The sequence below is a fragment of the Chinchilla lanigera genome, unplaced genomic scaffold (assembly GCF_000276665.1).
Source record: "Chinchilla lanigera isolate Chin_1 unplaced genomic scaffold, ChiLan1.0 scaffold00007, whole genome shotgun sequence".
Classification (NCBI taxonomy): Eukaryota; Metazoa; Chordata; class Mammalia; order Rodentia; family Chinchillidae; genus Chinchilla; species Chinchilla lanigera.
In genome coordinates this window covers 28,663,518-28,681,078 of record NW_004955408.1, presented here as the reverse complement: position 1 = coordinate 28,681,078, position 17,561 = coordinate 28,663,518, and the positions used below count along the sequence as shown (strand labels likewise).

The 17,561-nt window shown below is 47.0% G+C and overlaps 1 protein-coding gene across 2 annotated transcripts; it reads right to left on the bottom strand.

Annotated features, from left to right (window-relative positions):
- Positions 1 to 2,367: 2,367 nt before the first annotated feature.
- On the bottom strand, positions 2,368 to 9,628 carry Arl10 (ADP-ribosylation factor-like 10). Of its 2 annotated transcripts, XM_005376373.2 has the most exons (4): positions 9,362 to 9,628; positions 8,574 to 8,775; positions 5,753 to 5,928; positions 2,368 to 3,397 (listed from the first exon to the last, which is right to left on the bottom strand). In XM_005376373.2, exons 1-4 carry the CDS (start codon positions 9,542 to 9,544, stop codon positions 3,224 to 3,226), a joined length of 735 nt encoding a protein of 244 aa, XP_005376430.1. In that variant the 5' UTR covers positions 9,545 to 9,628; the 3' UTR covers positions 2,368 to 3,223. The 2 variants fall into 2 exon arrangements, with proteins under 2 accessions (XP_005376430.1, XP_013365006.1); XM_013509552.1 differs by lacking the exon at positions 9,362 to 9,628 and having other exon boundaries at positions 8,574 to 9,178.
- Positions 9,629 to 17,561: the final 7,933 nt, after the last annotated feature.

Below are 17,561 nucleotides of genomic sequence, written 5' to 3'. Positions count from 1 at the left end.
TTCTAAACACTAGCAGTTCCTAGAATGAAGTTTTCTGATGGCAAGTAGAAACTTTTTTGGAAAATAAAATGTTTCATTCCAGCTGATGGGACATGTGAGATTCTCATCTAGCCCTCTCCACAGAAGACCAAGAGCCTGTGGTGGGTTAACTTCACCACCCCGCTAGCCAAGTCCACTGTGTCAGCCACAGGCCACAGAATGGAAAACCAAAGGCCACTGTTTCATTCAAATAACCCACAGAACAAAGGCCTTGGGTATAGTCAGTGGTAGATGCTTGCATGGCAGGCAGTCCCCACCCCCAGAATGGGTTTGATCCCTAGCACTATACAAAAAAATACAAAGGCCCTTGGTGCTAGATGAATCTTAGTGCAGGTGCAACAAGACAGTAGAGGCTTCCTTCCATGTGAAGAGTGGACTCTGGTCTACATCCAAGCTTTCCTTCCAGCTGTTTTTCGTCAGAATGTAGAGCTGCCTAGACATTTAACTCCATCCCTACGCTGAGGTAAGTTGGCAACTGTTAGTCTGGGGCAGTGGGTACAGCAGTGTCTTCTGGGCTAGACTGAGGACCTGATAAGCAGCTAAAGGTAACTGGGCTAGCCCCCCAAAGCAGGTAGTCTCCTAATTTGAGTCTACTCAAAAGCAGCTGGGTAAGAGCGTTCCAGGTGGGTAGGTGAGGTTTTGAAGGCCCATTCCCCAACTGTGTCCAGTCTACGCAAGGCGGAAACTGGAGCAGAGGCGTGTTGATCTGCACGCTGCCCGGAGGATATGCTAACAGCCCCAAATGTGCTTTGCGTCCCTCAAAGGCCACTGCCTGTATAGTCTGTTTGGGACAGGAGGGGGTGACCCTGGCATTTGCACGGTTCTGGGAATGGTCTTGATAAAAGCAGTTCAAGTAGACACAGTGGAACTCCTTATTCTTCAAGTTCACCTCCCTCTACTAGGGACTTCAGAAATTGTACTACATAATAGTCCTTAGAAAAAAGACAGACCTTAATTAGGGAAAAAGTCCTCTCCCAACATCAGTGCTGGTCCCAGAGATAGCCTTTGAGCTCTGGAGAACAAGGTAGAGTTCACAGAACAAAGATAAAAAGTTTCTCACCCTTCCAACGACAAGATGAAAAGTTAACAGCAACATTTCAAAGGCTATTCTAAAACTCAAGTTATTCCTTAAATACTTAATATAAAATCAGAAAAACCCCTTACTGCAGAAAGTGAATTGGCATCTCAAACCATGATTCTGATATGCCTATAGCCCAAAGGCACAGCAGGCCATGCTTCCAAAGGTCACATTTATTTCTGGACATGAGCACATCCTACCCTCTATCCTCCGTGCATGTCTCTCCTTGCACTGGCCATAGTATGGCACCAAAGCATGCTGAGCAGATATCAAGTGAAACAAAGGCACACCATTTTATCTCAGTAAGAAAGTAAACTGAATGGGATAGTGCCTTTCAAAAAGTCCACTTGTGGCTCTTCATTATTCCATGGCCCCTGCCAGAGAGAAGACTCCTTTTTCCTACACTAACAAGTATCAACACAGAGATGGCCTTAAAAAGTGGCTGACCACTGTAGAATCGTGGAATGTGCACTGGAGAACCCTGTAAGTTCAGTCCAACTTTGCTTTTGCAGAGGAGTGAATGATCCAGGGCCCCAAGGCCATACTGTTGCCTTGCCCTTGGATTCATATGATGGTTTTTGGTGGTGGTGATACTGGAGATTAAACCTAGGCCTCCCACCTTTTCTTTATTTAAATTTTTATTTGTTTTTGGTTGAGACAAGGTCTTGCTGAGGCTGGCCCTGAACTTACTATGTGGCCCAAGCTGGCCTTGAACTTACTGGCTTGAACTTCAGGCTTCAGCCTCATGAGTGCTGGGATTATAGGTGTGCCACCACGCCTGGCACCCTTTTAGACATGTGAAGCAGGGTCTCATTAAGTAGCCCAGGCTGGCCTTAAATTCTCAACCTTGTCTCAGCCTCTCAAGTTGCTGGAGCTACAGGTGTGGGCCACCATGATCAGCTCATGATGAAATCATTTTTTACCTGGATTTATATGATCTCTTGCAGAGTCATTTGTTACCTACTCAGAGGGGCCAAGTGGCAGAGTTTAAAGTTTATGTGAATCACTGTAAAGTATTGATATTAATTACAATCTCAAAGACTCCCAGGGGCACTACAGCTTGGAATCCATTGACATCTTTCAGTTATCTGAATATTACTCATGATTCTAGCTATTCTCCTCGAAGTTCCAAATTTTCTGTAACAATCACCTGGTGTTTTGATTACAGCACCTAGAAACAGAACCTAGAACTCTGGCCTGTTCCTTTGATAAATACATAAATAAATAAATAAATAAAGCAAACACAGTTCTGAGTCCAACTCCCAGCTCTAGTTCAGTCTTATTCCCAGAGACGTGGGCTTCTTCCCTCCCAGACTTATGTAAACATGGGCATTGGCACAGTTAGTACAAGAGCAGCAGCTTATCTCAGATCAGGGGGGAAAACCCAGCCTTTACCCTTTCCTTTGGTCGATGAACTGCACTTACTATGTAGTCAGGAGAGGTGGGCAGGCCAGGCCTTAAAAGCTGGGAAATGTTTGGCAAGTTCCTCGCTAGTCTCCAGGTTCACTCTAGTACTGTGTACCCCTATGGCTGGCAGTTAGAAAAAAAATATGGAAACCACCTCCCTTTAAAAATGATGGCCTTGGGGCCAAAGAGGCAAAGACTGAACAAGGCCACAAGCCAGTTAGGCAGAGCAGGGGCTGGAGGACAACACAGGACTGGGAGCAAGGGCTCACTGCATACCACCAGGAACCTGCCCACATGGAAAGGGCATGAAGTCAAGAGTAGACCAGGAGACCCGAAGCCTCTGGGAGTACTTGTGACCTTTCTATCAGTTCTTCAATCACTGAGACCTACAGGGAGGGGACGACTGAGGCCACTGAGCATGTCACTGTTCAGGTAAGAGAAGGGAAAACTGGATCCACACTCCAGCCTGGAAGGAGTTACACCACCTTCTCCCTCCCATCCTCTACCTCCCTGCTTCAGCCTCATGGCCACCTCACTGGAAAGGCTTCTGTATGGTTTTCAGTCCTGCTCTTGGGAGGGCAAGGAGGGCAGAAGGGAGGTGCTGCCATGTGGCTCCTGCCCTGGGCCCAGGCTGGAAATGAAGCAGAAGGCAGTGGAACTGTGGTCACCAGCACTAGACAGTGAGCAGGCAGCCCCAGCCTAGGAGAGAAGCTCCAAGAGTAGTTTCCAGATGTGCACGGTGCCAGGTTCTTCAATACCAGATCCTGCAGGGGCGATGCTGGCTGCCAAGAGGAAAATCTCCCGCTGGCTGTCAACAGCCTGCAGGCCCAGCTCCTGCTGCAGCTCCACCACACTCATAGCCTCATTCAGGTCCTGGAGAGAACACACAGGTCAGTGGGGACTCAGCCGACACGCTGCCACCCTTGCTATCCATGCAGCCTACTGTTCTTCAGCTACCCCAGTGAACACCAAGTTCCCAGCAGCCCCCTCTTGGCCCCCTGGAATAACACTGTGCTCTCTCCCTCATCCAACTCCTTTGTATCAACCACTTTGTTGCATCGCCAGCCACCATGGTGAGAAACAGCGTTGTGACAGGTGCTCATATTCCTTGCCTCTGATTATTACATCCATACTTAACTGAAGAAATTGGCCCAGGAAGGTGAAGTCATTTAGTCTAGATAACAGTAATGAGTTGCGAAGCCAGATTCCAAACAGATTGATTTAATCCCTAAGCTTTGAGCCTTACAAAAATTCCTGACCAGTTTCCTAAACTCAACGCTGGAGAGGTCATATACAACACCCTAAAAACTAGCTGGAAGGAAAAAGCTGCTATACCACATGGCTGGTACATGCATTTTAAATTTAACCCTGGCCCAAGATTAAGATGATTCTTCTTGAGCCAGGTGTGGTGCTACATGCCTGTAATCCCAGCACTCGGGAGGCTGAGGCAGGAGGATCTCCAAAGTTCCAGGGCAACCTGGGCTACATAATGAGTTCAAGGCAAGCCTGAATGTGAGATTCTGCTTCAAGAAACTAATTAAAAATAAATAAATAAATAGAGCCAGACACAGTGGCTGAGTGGGAGGAATGTGAGTTCAAGTCCAACTTTGGGAGTATAGCAAGACTATATTTTAAAAAAATTAATGTTTTTAAAACAACTTCTATAAATTAGGTGTTAACTTCTGTAGGTACAAATCTGCTGTGAATTGGTTTATAAATTGAGTCCGTTTGACTCATTGTGTAATTAAGGGTACTTCTGAGGTTTAAAGAGGGCACCAGAACAACAGGCATAAGTGGGGACTGTCCCAGGTAGACTAGGACATACAGTCAGATTTATAAATAACTGTCAAGTGTCTCCTGATAGGCAGGAGGAATCTAAAGTCAAAGACACAACTTCTCTCCATGCCAAGTTCTGAAAATGTTCCATGGCCCTCAGAGATACACAGACAGCCACAGGGAAGCCAATAGGCTCAGCTCTGTGGCAGTTCCCCTCTATGGAAGATGGCACTATGGTCTCCAAAGCTGAAAGCTGCGGGGCCTAAGGGAGCCCAGGGACACAGGGTAGTGGTTAAGAGCAGAAACTGCAGGGTTGGGGATGTAGCTCTGTGGTAAAGCTCTTGCATAAAGGCCCTGGGTTCACTGTCCAATGCTGTCTAAAAACAGAACAAATAAATGGCAGGAACTTTGAGGAAAATCTGAATTTGAGTCTTGACTATGTCAAAGTTATAACTTCAGCATCTGAGGATAACAGTTTCTGTTGTGTTGTTTTTTCACTGAGGATTGAATTCAGGGCTTTCACACCTAGGTACATCCCCAACCTTTTTAATTGTATGTTATACAGGCTCTCATTAAATCACTTAAGTAGCCCAGGCTGGGCTCAAACTTGGAATCCTCCTATCTCAGCCTCCCGAAGTGCTGGGATTACAGGCATGTACCAGCACACCTGACAATAATGGGGTTTTTATAGGACTAAAGTGAGGTCGTGATTGTCAGGTGCTTAGCACTGTGCCTGGAACGACACACAAAAATAAATATTACTTACCTGTTCCTATCACTTTAGATCTCTGGCCCTCTGAATTCGATTCCGGTACCAAAAAACAAAACAAAACAAAATAAAACAAAACAAAAATAGATCTCTGGCCTACAGCAGAAAGTTGCAGGGATACAGCAGACTGGAAAAAGTGTAGGGTTTTTCTTGTTTTTTTTGACATGGTTTTGCTATATAGTTCAGGCTGGCCTTAAACTCATTATGTAGCCCACGCTGGTCTCAAACTCACAGCACTCCTTCTGCCTCAGCTTCCTGAGTTGGGATTATAGGCATGCACCACCATGCCTGGCAAGGTTTTGGAATCAGACATCCTAATTCCACTACTCCCAAGATGTACCACCTCGGGTAGATTACAAACCTCCCTAAACTTCAGTTTCCCTACCTGTAAAATAGGAATTGCATCCCACATCTTGCAAGGCCAACAGATGCCCAAGGACAGCTCTTCAAAACCATACCTGGTATATATTATTTCTCTCATCTCTCAAGGGTGACAAAAGGATAGACAGGCAAAGAGGAATAAAACAGGCTGGGATGAGAAAAAAGCTTAAGTAGATCAAGTGGGGCCAATATCTTCACCAAGGCATGGGCCCAGGCAAATTCCTCTGCAGTGTGCCCTGCTCCTGCCCAGGAATTTGCTAGTGCAAGTCCGAATGGCTTTAGCTAGCCTTTTAAGGCCTCACCTGCTTGTTGGCCACCACGACGACAGGCAGGTCAGGGTCCTTGTCTAGCAGCTTGTGCAGCTCCTGTCGGGCCCAGGGCAGTCGAAGCCGGTCAGCTGAGTCCACCATGAACACCAGTACATCCACTTCATTCACAAACTCCTTCCAGTAGAAGCGCAGGTTCTGGCTGCCACCAACTGAGGAGAGGTCAGTGGCCAGTTCAGAGCCTCCCTGGGCCTGGCTCTTTATCCTTAGCCTCAACCCACCCACTTACAGCTTCCCAAAGCTGCAGCACCCGGGGACAAGGAAAGGACCACAAGGTCCTGAACCAATCAGACGAATTGATCAGACCTGAGTTTAGCTCTAGCTGTCAGCCTGGTCTCTTAGGACAAGTTGCTGCTATCTTGTATCACTGAACCCACCCATCAGGTTGCGGTATAACCCAAAGTTACCACATGCAACACATTCTTGCCTTTTGCCAATTCTTTTTTTTGGTATGGGGAATGGAACTGAGGATCTTGTGCTTGCCAGGCAGGCACTGTGCTGCTGAGCTAAATCCCTGGCCCCTCTTGCCAATTCTTAGCCTCCTCCTAAGTCAGTGACGGCTGTGATCAGAAGCCAGGAGTCTCAGTGCCTTGAAAAGTCAGGACCCCCTGCCTTGCCTGGGCACAGCCACTTTCTAGTGAGTTTTCTCACCCCATTCCCTCCCTTGGAAATGACAGACTCAACCCATGAGTTACTTTCCTGCTCTTCTCTGCCCCTCTGCACAGTCCCCAGTGATCACCCTGCACCTTAGTATCACTAGTGTGAACTCTAAACTCTGAGCCAGATATACTTACCTCTGGATCCCCCCAAAGCCTCAGCACAATGCCTGGCACATAGCAGGCACTCATTAACTATTTACTGAGTGCTTACTAGGTGCCAAGCACTGATCTAGGTCCTGGGGATACAGAGGTGAACAGGCAGGCAGCCCTGCTCTTAAGGAGCTCCCTCCCTAACCAATGGACTAGCCATAACACGAACATTCCAGAACAGAAGGAAATAAAGCAGAAAAAGGGAAGTGGCTGGAGGTGGGGGTTGGCTTTGTATTGAGTGGTCTGGGAAGCTTTCTCCAAGAAGGTGGACGTGAGCCGAGTTTGGGATGAAGAGAAGCAGCTAGCCATGGGAAGAGGCAGAGAAAAGCATCAAAGGCAGTGGGAAAAAGCTCAGTGTGCTTGAGAAACAGAAGGTCAGGGTGGCCGAGGTACTACCTCACCAGTGGGAGGGGCAAAGGCTACACAGATGAGGATGGCCAGGGCAGACTGCATAGGGCCTGTAAGGCCACAGCAAACTCTTAGGGGGTTTAGGCAAGAGTGACATGATCTGAGGTGGGTTTTTGAAAGGTTGCTGTGGCTGACCCTAGGGGCAGAAGTGTAAGCAGGAAGACCAGTAAGGAGGCTGTAGTGCTGACAGGAGAGAAGATAGTGGCTTGCACCAGGGAGCAGCAGAGATGGGAGGTGGACAGTCTCTCTGAGGACAGAGCTGAAAGCAGCAGCTAACAAACTGGATACAGGAGGTTGGGGGAGGGAAGAGCCATCAAAGTCTTAAGCTCATTCAGTTAGTAATTATCCCCTACTAAGGGCCCATTCTCTGCTGGGCCCCAGACCAGGCCATCGCAACCACAGTAAATGGTTTGCTGCTGGACCCTGTGGCTTGATTGGGAGGTCTGGGACTGCATCCAGTGAGTTCAGACTGTCTCCTGTCAGCCCCTCAGGTACCATGAAAACAACCATCCCCTTCCCCCAGGGCTAGGGAAGAAGGGTTGTTACCTCTGACAGACAAGGCCTCAAGGCAAGAGTGCCTGCTTTGCTTGACCTGTGTCCTGGGCACAAGAGAAGGAGCCGCCTGAGAAACACTGGTGTAAGGACAGAATCCTAGGTGAGTATCAGTGTTTGCTACAATCAGGGAGAAAAGATCTGGCCATAGCAGGCCAATGGACAAGCACCTGAGACCACAGGAACTAAGCCTGTCAGGCCAAAAGTCAGGCCCTCAACGTATGATGCCTAACCCTTCGCTGAACCAACACAGCCTCTGCGGTCTGAGTCCTGTGCAGGCAGGAAGTCTCCTTGTCCTTCTCAGTGAGAGTGAGGCTGCACAAGGGTGACTGCCCTTTCAATATCCCCTTCGCCATTCTTTTCCAAAACACCACAAAGTCTAGGACTGAGGGCCGGGGGCTCAAGATTCTCTCTGATCTCCATTTGAAATACATGCTCGGAATCAGAAAGGCTTCCCAGGAATGTCATGTTTAAACTAAAGCTTCAAGAATGAGTAGCAGTTCATCAAGGGAAGAAGGCTTTCTAGACTGAGGGAACAGTGCACACACAGGACAGGAGATAAGAGATCAGCAGTCACCCTTCAGAAACAAGCATTGAGATGCTGCTCAACAGTGAAGGCCTACAGCCAGCACTGCATCAGACACTGGAAAGCTCTGCGACCTAGGAAAAATGACCTAACTTGTTGGGCTTCAGTTTCTTCATGTGTAAAGAAGCCTTTGGGGGATTTTATTATGTAACATCTGTCAAGTGCTTGGATTAGGAACCATTAGCTGTTAGGATCTCAGCTAAGCATGTAAGCTTCGGTAATGCTGAATGGCAGGCAACTAGTAAGTGGGGAGATTTTCGATCACTAGGGCCCAAATGCCAGAGCACAGAGCTTGTCCCGTATCTTGTGTCCCAGGGAGGGGTGAGAAAGATTTCATGCAGGGGAGTGTTCTGCTTAGATATGCATTTTGGGTGCCCCCCCAAGAATCCAGGCCCAGGCCCAGCAGCGGTGACGGGGAGGTGGGATGGGGGTCTCTGCTCACTCTCTAGAAGGTCCACCTCGAAGTCTCTGGTGGGCAGCCGCACTGAGTTGAAGCCCCAGGTGGGGACGTGGCCTTCCAGGGGTGTCTTCCCCGACAGCACGCGCAGGAACGTGCTCTTCCCACAGCCATCCAGCCCCAGCACCAGCACCTCGCGCTGCTCCAGCTCCTCCAGAGCAGGTTCCTCCGCTTCTTCCACCTCGGGCTGCGGGACAGAGGTCAGGCTGCGGCCGGCAACTTCCCACTTGACCTTTCCCACATCCCGCCCTGCCCGGTCCAGGGACAGGCGGGGGAGGTCTGGAGGAGTGGGTCCAGCGCTGCTTCTGGAGTTGTGAATTGCAAACCCGATTTTCCGCGAGTGTTCTCTGGCACGTCCCGTTCTCTCGCGGACCGTAATGACCACTTCCCGGGACCGCAGGAGCAACCGAGCCCCAGGAATCTGGCGGCTAGCGGCGGGCTTCTCCCGCCAGCCCCCAGGGCTGCGCCAAAGCGCGCACTGCGCAGGCGCCGCGCGGACCATCCCGGCGCGAGCCCTCTCCTCGGAGCGGGCCGCGTCCTCCGGACTGCGGCGGGGACGGGAAAGCCCTGGTCCCGCGGTGTCAGACCCAAATTCGCTCACCCGCTCCAAGATTTTTGCCTCCCTGACTGCTCGCCGCGTGCCCACTCGCGCCGCGGCGGCCAAGCTCCGGAGCCCGGCGCTCACATGCAGGATCGCGGCCACACCCCTCGGCCACACACGCGGAGGCGCAGACACGGGCCCCGGCCCCGCGCAGGCCCCGGCCGGCACTCACGTCCCACTCGTCCCACGGAGGCAGGCGGGCGGGCTCCACGCCCCACCAGGCCTCGCCGCGGTCCCAGCGCCGCTCGCGTCCGCGGCCGAAGTAGGCTTTCCAGAGAATGAAGAGCACTGAGCCGAGCACGGCCGCGGCGCCGCCCAGCGCCAGCACCAAGGGGCCCAGCGGCCGCGGCGCCATCCGGCCGGGCGAGGGGCGTGGGTGCGGGCAGCGCGGCGGAGCCAGCCCTCCCGCCGAAGATGGCCCCGCTGCGGCTGCGGCGGCCGCGCCCACCCACCCTATCCCAGCCCCGCACTACAAGCCCCACAATGCACCGCCGCTGTCAGGAGACTGGTCGCCTGCTAGTGGCGGCGGGGCTGGGGGCGCAGCGACCTGTCCCTCCCGCCGCCGCCAGGTGCCGCGCGGGGCGCGAAGGCGGTTCCTGCGGAGCACAGGCTCGGCGGTGTTTGCTACCAACTGCTGAGCGCTTGCTGGGAGCCGTGGAGTTAACTGACGGCTTTCTCAGTTACCTCTTACACACCTTCCAAAGGGAAGTTGAGACCCAGGAGATAAGTAATTTGCTCAAGAACGCACCGTTGCACGTTGGTGCAGCTTGCATTCAAACCCAAGCGATCTGTCTTCCAGGTATCCCTCAAGACTCTGGAAGAAACTGAAATCAATTCACCCGCCTAGGGAGTGGTAGAGATGGATTGAGAACTTTGACCCTCAGCGCCTCAGCTCTCCTTTGGCTGCCTCCGAGCGCCTAAGGGTTCTGCTGTATTACTCTTCTGGATACGTTAATGAAGCAGGCAGGGCCAGCAGTCAGGATGTTTAGACTGACCGCCTTGTCCTTTGTCACCCCTAAGTGATTTTTTACCTACATTACATTTCTTCCAATATTAATCTTTTTTTTTTTTTTTTTTTTTGGTCTTTTTGAGTCAGGGTCTCACTATGCAGTTCAGGCTGGCTTTGAGCTCACTTTGTAGCCCAGGCTGATCTCGAACTCACAAGGATCCTCCTGCCTCAGCCTCCTGAGTGCTGAGATTACAGGCGCGTGCCACCATACCCAGCTCCAATACTGATTTTAAAAACATTTGTTTTCATATTAACACTTTGGGGAGAGAAGACTTGTCTAGTTTATTAGGAGATACCTGGAGGTCTCAAACAACACTTGCTCTCCCCAAGTTAAGAACTAATTGAGAAGTTGCAGGAGATAGCCAAATGGAGAGGACAATGTCATCTGCCCATGCTACATGGCCAGGCCCTCTCCAGGGAGCAGGGAGCATCCTGAGTAGCTATGCTGAGCATGGAACTAGCTTCTCAACTCCCAGTCAAGTAGATAACTCCTCTGGGGAAGAGTGAGGGTTGGGAGAAAGTGTAAGAGGATGACTCCAATGCTGTGTCAAACTGTGGTTCAGACCATTCATGAATTGTGAAAAATCAATTTAGTGGGTAGCAACTATAATTTCTTAACATTAGAAAATACAGTAGTAAAGAATGAAATTTATACCTGTTTTGTGAAACGCACACGTGCATGTGTGTGTGTGTTCACCCAGATACCATGTAGAAAATATTAAACCACATGTGATGGCACATCCCTGCTACTTTGACAACATAGTGAAACCCCCATCTCAAACACCATAAACAAATATTTCTTACTGTGGAGCATAATAATAGTTTCAAAGTTCCTGTTCTAGTGTAAGTACCTCTGTGAGGAATGGAATCAGGGAAGGTACGCAGCCTCTTTTCCCCACCTACACATGCTGGACAGTCCTGCTTGAAACTGGCTTCCACCACCTGTGTACCTGGGAAGCTTCTAGACCACTTTCAGAATCTAGCCAGGGCACTAGCTCAGGCCTTGAAGGATCACTTTATTGGCAAGATGGGAACAAGGCCTCCAAAGAGGGAAAGTTTAGCACCAGTGAGTTTATCTCACCAGTGAAACCCTGTCTCCAAAAGACAAAAAACAAAAAATCAATTCACCAACTATTAACGTTTTGCCTCATTTGATTTATCTACTTTTCCTTCACGTACAATTATCCCTCTGCATCTGCAAGGGGGATCAGCTCCAAAAAATATGCCCTATCCCTGAAGATACCACAGTTTGCGAACACTCAAATCCCATCTATAAAATGACATGGTGTTTGCATATAATTTATGTACACCTTCCTGGATACTGTAAGTCATCTCTACATGATACTTAATACAATGCAAACACTAGGTAGATAGTTGTTATACTGTAATTTTAGTGAATAATGACAGCTGCAATAGTTTCTGTTTTGTATTTTGACACAGTTTCACTGTATTGCTCAGGCTGACCTCAAAATCTTGGGTTTAAGTCTTATTCCTAGCTCAGCCTTGCAGGTAGCTGGGACTACAGATTTACATGCCAAATTTATACTGTGGCTATGTAAGAACATGTTCTTGTTAGGAGACATATCAATATAACATGAAAAAATTTTAATGTTGATATAATATTTGAATGTCCTCTATTGACCCGCTAATACACTAACAATACCATAGTGTCCTTTATACTTGTTTTTCTAATTTTTATTTGTATTTGTATATGGTTGCAGTACATAATGATTACATAGACCATAGGGAGTTGGTACATGTATATAACATACCTGAATTCTTTTTACATCCTCTCCTCTGTCTTCCCTTCCCTTTCTCTCCATTTCTTGCTCCCTTTCTATTTGCAAAAAGTCTATCTCCTTGTTTGCTATTTTCTTTTGCCCTCCCTCCTTTTGGTTTTTTGAGACAGAGTCTCAGTAGGTAGTAAAGCTGTGGACTGCAAAGATAGAGCTGAGGAGATCTCCATTGCTGAGAAGGAACAAGAGAATGGAAAAGATGGCCTGAGGGCATCACAAGCAGCAAGTCTGCACCCTTTGCAGCCTCAAAACTGCAAAGGTGAAAGACCTTGCCGTGAGAAGGAAGCTGCTGAGCGCCATGTTCCAGAATGGCAGCAACATAGAGAATTTGTTCCTCAGAACTGTATTCATAGTGCCCAGTGATCCAGGCATTCGGCCTCTATGGCCAAGAGAGAGGAAAGCTTTGCTACTGCTCCAGGTGGCAGCAGACCTTGGCATTATCCGCTTGGCATTAGTTTTAGGCACAAACAGAACGTAAGAGTTCTGAGGTTAAGAAGGCTTCTACCTAGATTTCAGAAGGCCTAGGTGGCCAGGTAGTGTGCCCCTGAGAGGGCAGTGTGTGAAGCTGTGAGTGAGAAACGTAAAGTGCAGTGGAGACCTCAGGAGGTTGGAAAAGCCAGGAATGTGGATTGTCTGAGGAAAGCTGCAAGAGGGAGGAAAACAGGCCCAAGAGAGAAGCCCTAGGAACTACAGCCACCAGAAGTGCCATGGGGCAGAGTCACGCAAGCCGTTTGGAGCTCACAGTTTACCACAGATTGCTTTGGATATTCCATATGGAACTACAGGACTTAATGTTTGTTTGCTCTCCTGGATGTTGGACTTGCTTTGGTCCCAATGCTTTGCATGCTCCTGTTTGTACCTTTTGGAATGGTAATGTTTGTCTTGTGCCATTGAATGTTGGACATGTTTAACTTTGTTTTCATTTGTACAGGGCACGCAGCTAAGAGTTTGCTTTACATCTTGGAAGAGACTTGGGACTTGGACTCTTCAGCAATGCTGAAACTGTTAGGAGATTGGCAACTCTTAGAGATGGACTAAAATGCCTTTTGCATAAAAGGATGTGAATGAGTCTTTGGGGGGCCAGAGGCAGAATGTTACAGTTTGTGTCTCAATGTCCCCCCAATTCCTCATGCAGTCATAGGGTGGGCTTTTAGAGTTTATGATTGATTCATGATCCAATGTTGGGATTATTGGTCTGAGTGCTATACCTGCCCTGGGGCAGGTAGTTTGCATACAATATAAGGGAGGGAAACAGGCTTGCTTTCTGCTACTCCCCCCCTTGTGTTCTCGGTGCTTTTTCTGTCTTCTACCCACCATGAACTGTTGCCTCTGCCATGTGCTGCTCTGCCTTGGAGCCAGCTGACTATGGACTGAAACCTCCACCAGCTGTGAGCTAAATGAACCTTTCCTTTCTTAATCAGGTATTTTGTCCCAGCAGTGAAGAAAAAGTAACAAGACAGTAGGTTTTTTGTTTAGTTTTAGTTAACTGCCTTTCATTGCCTGTTATTGGATTACTTAGGGATTTTATATCTTCTTGGTATGTTTCCCCCCCGCCTCAATTTCATTTTTCTTTTTTTTTGAGACAGAGTTTCTCTGTGTAGTTCAAACTGGCCTTGAACTCACTATGCAACCAAGGTTGGCCTTAATCTCATGGTGATCCTCCCGCCTCAGCCTCCCAGGTGCTGGGATAAAATTTCTGCTCTGATCTTTATTGTTTCCTCCCTTATACTGGTTTTGAATATGGATTGTTCTGTTTTTCTGGGACCTTGATATGCATTATTAGGGTATTTATTTGTATTCACTCTGTTTTCTGATATGGGCACTCACAGTTATAAATTTCTCTGTTAGGACAGCTTTTGTTGTGTCCAGTAGGTTCTGGTATGTTGTACTGGCATTGTTTGATTATAGGAACTATCTAATTTCTTCCCTTCTTTTTTATTTTTTTTTAAATTTAGGTCTCTTTTGTTCAGAATGGCCGTTGAATTCACTATGTAGCCCAAGCTGGCCTTGAACTGTGGCAATCCTGCCTCAGCCTCCTGAGGGCTGGGATTACAGGTATGGGGCTCCATGCCCATCTTTCTTAATTTCATCTGTGACCCATTGATGATCTAAGGGTGTATTGTTTAACCTCCAGGTTCTTGCATAATTTTTTTTTCTTGCGTAATTTCTGTGGTTTCTTTTGTAATTAATTTTAAATTTTATTGTACTATGATCTGATAAAATGCCTGGGGCAATTTCAGTTCTTTTGTATTTGTTTAAGTATGTTTTATGGGTTAGTATGTGTCTGTTTTGGAGAAAGTTCCATGTGCTGCTGAGAAAAATGTGTGTTCTGTTTTTCTTGGGTAGAACACTCTGAGAATATCTATTATGTCCATTTGTTTGAATGTGTGGTTCAGCTCTAATATTTCTCTCTTATTTTTTTTTTCCAGTACTGGGAATTGAACTCACAACCTTGCACTTGCTGGGCAGGTGCTGTGCCGCTGAGCTAAATCCCCAGCCCCAGCTCTAATATTTCTTTAGTGTTTTTTTGTCTAGCTCATCAATCTATTTGTGATAGTGGCATATTGAGGTCTCCCACTATAACTGTGTTGATGTTTATCTGATATGTTATGTCTGGTATCATTTGTCTTATGAAGTTGGGTGCACTGGTGTTTGGTGAATATATATTTATAATTGCTATCTCTTCCTGTTTGTGTGCCACCAAGCCTGGCTGATGTTTTTAGCTTTTTAAGGAAGATACCAAGAAGGGGAAAGCTGAATTGAACAGATCTTCTAGTTTTAGTTTTTTTTAGGAATCTTCACACTGAGTTTTGTACTGGCTGTACTAATTTACACTCCTACCAACAGTGGAGAAGAGTTCCTTTTTCCCCACAGCCTCTTGTCTTCCTGTGTTTTTGTTTGTTTGTTTGTTTATGCTCATGTTTCCAGGTCAGTTATATGGAACGGCTTTGTTGCTAGTATAGACACTGCTTTAGTGAGTGTCTGCTTTCTAGTGAATGTTGTCTGGGCCTGGCTAGCTATAGGCTTTTGCCTCTTTCCCAACATCTGATCACCTCAGTTCATTTGGGGAGAGGAAAGTACAGTGTAATTGGCCAAGGACCCAGTTCTCCAGAAATGAACTACAGTACTATTGATGACACAGTTAAACTAAAAACCAATTAATAAGCCACGTGGTGGGTGCACCCCTGTAATCCCAGCACTCACTTGGGAGGCTGAGGCAGGAGGATTGCCTAGAGTTGGAGGCCAGTCTGGGCTATATAGTGAGTTCAAGGCCAGCCTGAACTACATAGCAAGACCCTGTCTCAAAAAACCAAGAAAAAAAAAAAAAAGTCAAAACCAATGAATAATTAATAGCATCAGGTATTTTACCCTGGCTATAGCAACAAAATCAGCAATGATAAAAGAGTCAAAGACAAACTGGATATTGACATACCATAAGAACCAATAAAAACTACCATTGTGCCACCCATAACAATTAAAAGAGATCTGTAATTATAATATAGACAAAAAGATAAATCAAATATTAAAATATAGTAAATATCTACTAAATACAACAAATATATCACCATTAACAATAGAAAAGAATTCAACACTAATAACAGAATTAACTAAATATCAAAAGATTAATGAGTTTAATAATAAGACTATTAAAACTGGAGGTTATGAGGAATGGGAGAATGCAAGTATTAAAATTTGAGCTGGGCATGGTGGTGCATGCCTGTAATCCCAGCACTTGGGAGGCTGAGGCAGGAGGATTATTGTGAGTTCAAGACCAGCCTGGGCTACAAAGTGAGCTCAAGGCCAGCCTGAACTGCATAGTGAGATCCTGTCTCAAAAAGACAAAATAACATTGAAATAGAAGAGATGAGAAGGAAGGAAGTGAGATGAAGAATCTTATTAAGGAGTAAAAGCAAATCAACAGAATTAGATAAAAGTAACAGAAAAGAAAAACAAAAAAAAAAAGAGAAGAAAAGCAGAAATAGAGAGCAAAATAAAGAAAGAAAAGAACCAGGCATAGTGGTTATGGGGGAGAGAGAGTGAATCACTACTGAGGTCTCTTGTTTTTACCCACAGTGTTTCCTGAGCGAATGCTAAATCCTGCCCCACCTTTCCAGGTGGGTGTGGTTGCTCAGTGGTGTCCGCCCTAGGGTTGTATTCACTGCAGCAGTTCCCAGTTTCTATGTATGCTGCAGTTACCGCCTTTTCTGCCTATCTTGACAGCTTGTGCATTTGTGAGGTCTCCTCCCTGCCCCCGCTGCTCCAGGCCAAGGTGTATCTTTGATCGCATTTGCAGATGGGAAAGCACACAGACCCCTGAGCTCCTTGCTCCTCCTAGGCAGTGGGGTGGGGGTGGGGCGTGGGTGTCAAGCTGTCCACTGGACTTAACGCTTTCAGTTCCAATCCTTTCTCCAAACCACATATGACTGGCCTAGCTTTTCAGCTTGGAGGCTAGGACCCTTGTGGCCTTGCTGGCCTGAGTTTAAACTCCTCAGGGTGGGGTCTATCTCTAGTTGGCACCCTCTCAAACAGTCTTTTGTGGCTGTCTCCACCCAGTCTCTGTGGCATAGTGACTCCAGAAACCCTGAATGCAGTTGGTCTTTAGCTCAGTCTTACACAGTTAGCCCCTTCCCAAAGTGTTCCTGGTTAAACACTCTCAATAACGTAGATGTGGTACTGGATTCCTTCTCAAACTGCCTGCCATGTGGAAGAGATAGAAGGGGAAAAATACATAACCCCAAACCTGCTAGATGTCAGGTATGCTGAGTTTCTGATCCTTGAGGTTGAAGAATGAATTCTAAGGAACAACAGAGGTTAAGAATAGGAATTTTTTTTGAGGGGGGGGAAGGAATGGGGAATAGGAATAGTTCCTGAGAGACAGGAGGGGTCCCGAATAGGTTGCCAAGGACCCCATTTCTCTGAGAGAGTTTTATAGAGCCAAATCATGAAGTAGGTACAAGGTGGGTCAAAACTATAATCAACCAATAAGAGTACAAATATAGCTGCTTGGCTAATATTGATCTAATAGAAGCAAGGGCATATGGATGATACCATTAACCTTGGCCCATAATCTACAGTCTTTTTGTTGTTGTTGTTTTAAATTTTTTTTTTTGGTTGGGCTGGGGATTTAGCTCAGTGGCATAGTGCCTGCCTGGCAAGTGCAAGGTCGTGAGTTCGATTCCTGGTACTGGAAAACAACAACAACAAAAAAAAGTTAAATTTTTTTTTTTTTTGTCTTTTTATTTTTTGGAGGCAGGGTTTCACAATGCAGTTCAGACTGGCCTCAAACTCACAGTGATCCTCCTGCCTCAGCCTCCCAAGTGCTGGGATTACAGATTTGTACCACCATACCTGGCTTTTTTTGTTTGTTTTTTGTTTTTTGATATAGAGACTGTTATTACTAGTTCAGGTTGGCCTTGAACTCTTTATGTAGTTCAGGCTGGCCTTGAACTCATGATGATCCTGCCATAACAAAATGCCACAGACTGGGTGCTTTTTTATTTTTGGTGCCGGAAAATAAACTCAGGGCCTTTGCAATGTGCTATATCCCTAGCTCTTTATATATATAT

What these genes read in the sequence shown, in the direction of transcription:
- Arl10 (XM_013509552.1), bottom strand. Translation starts at nt 9,090, where the DNA reads ATGGTCCGCGCGGCGCCTGCGCAGTGCGCGCTTTGGCGCAGCCCTGGG. An exon ending in CGAGGTGGACCTTCTAGAGA is followed by an intron (nt 5,929 to 8,573) that starts GTGAGCAGAGAC and finishes ACCTCTCCTCAG; the next exon opens with TTGGTGGCAGCCAGAACCTG. An exon ending in TCGTGGTGGCCAACAAGCAG is followed by an intron (nt 3,398 to 5,752) that starts GTGAGGCCTTAA and finishes TGTTCTCTCCAG; the next exon opens with GACCTGAATGAGGCTATGAG.